At 31.8% G+C, this 2245-nt stretch overlaps 1 protein-coding gene across 3 annotated transcripts; it reads right to left on the bottom strand.

Annotated features, from left to right (window-relative positions):
- Positions 1–510: 510 nt before the first annotated feature.
- Positions 511–1858, bottom strand: LOC127118748 (plant cysteine oxidase 4). 3 transcript variants are annotated; one of them, XM_051049004.1, is made up of 5 exons: positions 1658–1858; positions 1407–1564; positions 1178–1322; positions 801–1019; positions 511–712 (listed from the first exon to the last, which is right to left on the bottom strand). In XM_051049004.1, exons 1-5 carry the CDS (start codon positions 1761–1763, stop codon positions 576–578), a joined length of 765 nt encoding a protein of 254 aa, XP_050904961.1. In that variant the 5' UTR covers positions 1764–1858; the 3' UTR covers positions 511–575. The 3 variants fall into 3 exon arrangements, with proteins under 3 accessions (XP_050904961.1, XP_050904963.1, XP_050904962.1); XM_051049006.1 differs by having other exon boundaries at positions 801–1001; positions 1658–1857; XM_051049005.1 differs by having other exon boundaries at positions 801–1004; positions 1658–1854.
- Between the last annotated feature and the right edge of the window lie 387 nt (positions 1859–2245).

Below are 2245 nucleotides of genomic sequence, written 5' to 3'. Positions count from 1 at the left end.
TAGTGGTGATTGGAGTTTCTTTCTCAAGAATCTTAGAATACACGTTGCTCCGCAACCCAACCTCTGTTTGATTTCAGATAGACATGCATCTATTAAGAATGCTTACAATAACCTTGATAACGGTTGACAATATTCTCCTTCTATGCATGTCTACTACATTAGACATATTGCAGAAAACTTCATGCGAGAGATCAAAGATAAAGTCTTTGGAAAAAAAGTTGTGAACGCAGGTATGCGTTAACTCAACCATTGTTCCAACGCTACCACAAAAAGATCAGATTGTCAAATGCGGATGCGTTAAGGTGGATCGATAATATTCCGATTGAGAAATGTTTTGGGACATTTGACAATGGTCAGCGATGAGACCACATGACAATTGATTTTGTGGAATCAATAAATTTTATATTCAAAGACTTCATAAACATACTCATAAACGCATTGGTGAAAAAAATCTGTTTTTTTGTTAGGATCAATGTTCGCGACCAACAACCAAATTTAACAAACAAGAAATAAGTAAATTCTAAAATTGTTTCATTTGAAATAATTGCTACACACCATAGACACACACTCAAAATTTATACATGATTTTCATAACCGAATTGATCACTAAAATCGTAATCATCGTACATAGTTACAATTGAAGGTCCAAGGTATGGTGCTCCATGAACTACTAAATCATCCGGCAATGGCTTCTCCTCAAGCATGGAATAACCTATTGTAATACAACACAAATTAATATGTATACCACATGAAACTTTTTATTAAAAAAAAAAACATAAATGAAAAGAATAATTAACCACCATTGAGATAAGGAATAGGAATGTCATAGTAGTAAGTGGAGGGTCTTCCAAAGTCTTGAGAGTATGGTGGAGACAGCACATCAAGTATTGCACATGAAGTCAATGCTCTAAAAGAATGAATATTTCCACCACTTCTTGGAAATAATATCGATGGCTCATGTGGTGCTTTCATCACTTCATCTATTACCCTCCCCGCCAATCCTACTGCAACCACACAAACTATTTTCAATACTATAGAACTTTTATGAGCGTGAATATAATTGGTGACTGATTCAATAGTAAAAATCTGATTGCAGATGGTTTCATAAATTTTAAATAAGACTCTGATACCATCTTAAGAAGTGTGGTCAGGTCAAACATAAAGAAATTTTTCTTACTTGTTTTGCCTTTGGTACTATCAAAATTGATCCAATCATAAGCTTTGACATAAACAGAACCATATAAAAGCTTGCTCAACACTGTCATTCCTGGATGATCATGAAGAGGAAATTCTTTTCCTGCTGGAACACAGAACACACCCATCTGCACATATTCAAAAACATCATTAAAATAGCTCGCATGATTAATTACCCATAACAAAATATAACAAATTTTTTTTCTACTTACGGAAACATCGTCACATTCATGAATGTGAATGTATGTTATTTCAGAGAAACTTTGCCCACAAAGCAACCTTCTGCTACCATTATCAACGCTTGAATCTGTAGTAGGAGAATCGCAAAACCCGAACGCGTCGATTCCTACATCTATTGCCTCAATTTTGTCTGCAAATTCATTCACATATCAAACCTATGAATCAATCTTTTTAAGGTAATGGATTTGTTGAAAATTTGTATGTTAAAAATTTAGAAACTTGCCTAGTAGATTTTTAAGGTAATGGATTTGTTGAAAATTTGGAACTCTTCCTTGAGAAAACAAAACATGGCAAGTATCATAAAGAGATTGTATCTTGTTTATTTCCATAGTCCTATAATTGTGTTGTGTGTGGAAGTGGAAGAACAATTTTTAAAGGAAAGGACATAGAAAAAAGTGAAAAAGGAGGGACTATGAACAATGTTTAGTAAATAAACCTTGGGCAAAATGTGAATTAATATTATATTACAATGGGCTTCTTTTGTTTCAATTGTTTCTCTTTTGGGAAAGGGGAAAAGTTTTTTATTAGTCATGGTGGGGATAAGTTTGAAATAGTCAATATTTTGAAGATAAGTTTCCTACCCATGTTAAAAAATAAAATATGGGCTCTAAGTATAGACAGTTAAACATACTTTTACTCCCTGTTTACCATAAAAATGGTTTCATATCCATTTTTTATTTCTCTCATATAGTTGTCACTTTGTGATATTTATTATTATTATTATATTTTTAATTATAAATTTTTACTTTATTTCATTATTTAATCAAGTACAAATTTTTATTAAATATTTTTAATTTTAATATTAAAATTA

The sequence above is a fragment of the Lathyrus oleraceus genome, chromosome 2, assembly GCF_024323335.1.
Source record: "Lathyrus oleraceus cultivar Zhongwan6 chromosome 2, CAAS_Psat_ZW6_1.0, whole genome shotgun sequence".
Lineage (NCBI taxonomy): Eukaryota > Viridiplantae > Streptophyta > Magnoliopsida > Fabales > Fabaceae > Lathyrus > Lathyrus oleraceus.
This window is presented reverse-complemented; position numbering and strand designations above follow the sequence as displayed.

Coding starts and splice junctions, on each gene's coding strand:
- LOC127118748 (XM_051049004.1), bottom strand. CDS start 1,763: ATGGAAATAAACAAGATACAATCTCTTTATGATACTTGCCATGTTTTG. Junction 1,565..1,657: donor TTACCTTAAAAATCTACTAG/GCAAGTTTCTAA, acceptor ATGAATTTGCAG/ACAAAATTGAGGCAATAGAT. Junction 1,323..1,406: donor ATGAATGTGACGATGTTTCC/GTAAGTAGAAAA, acceptor GAATATGTGCAG/ATGGGTGTGTTCTGTGTTCC.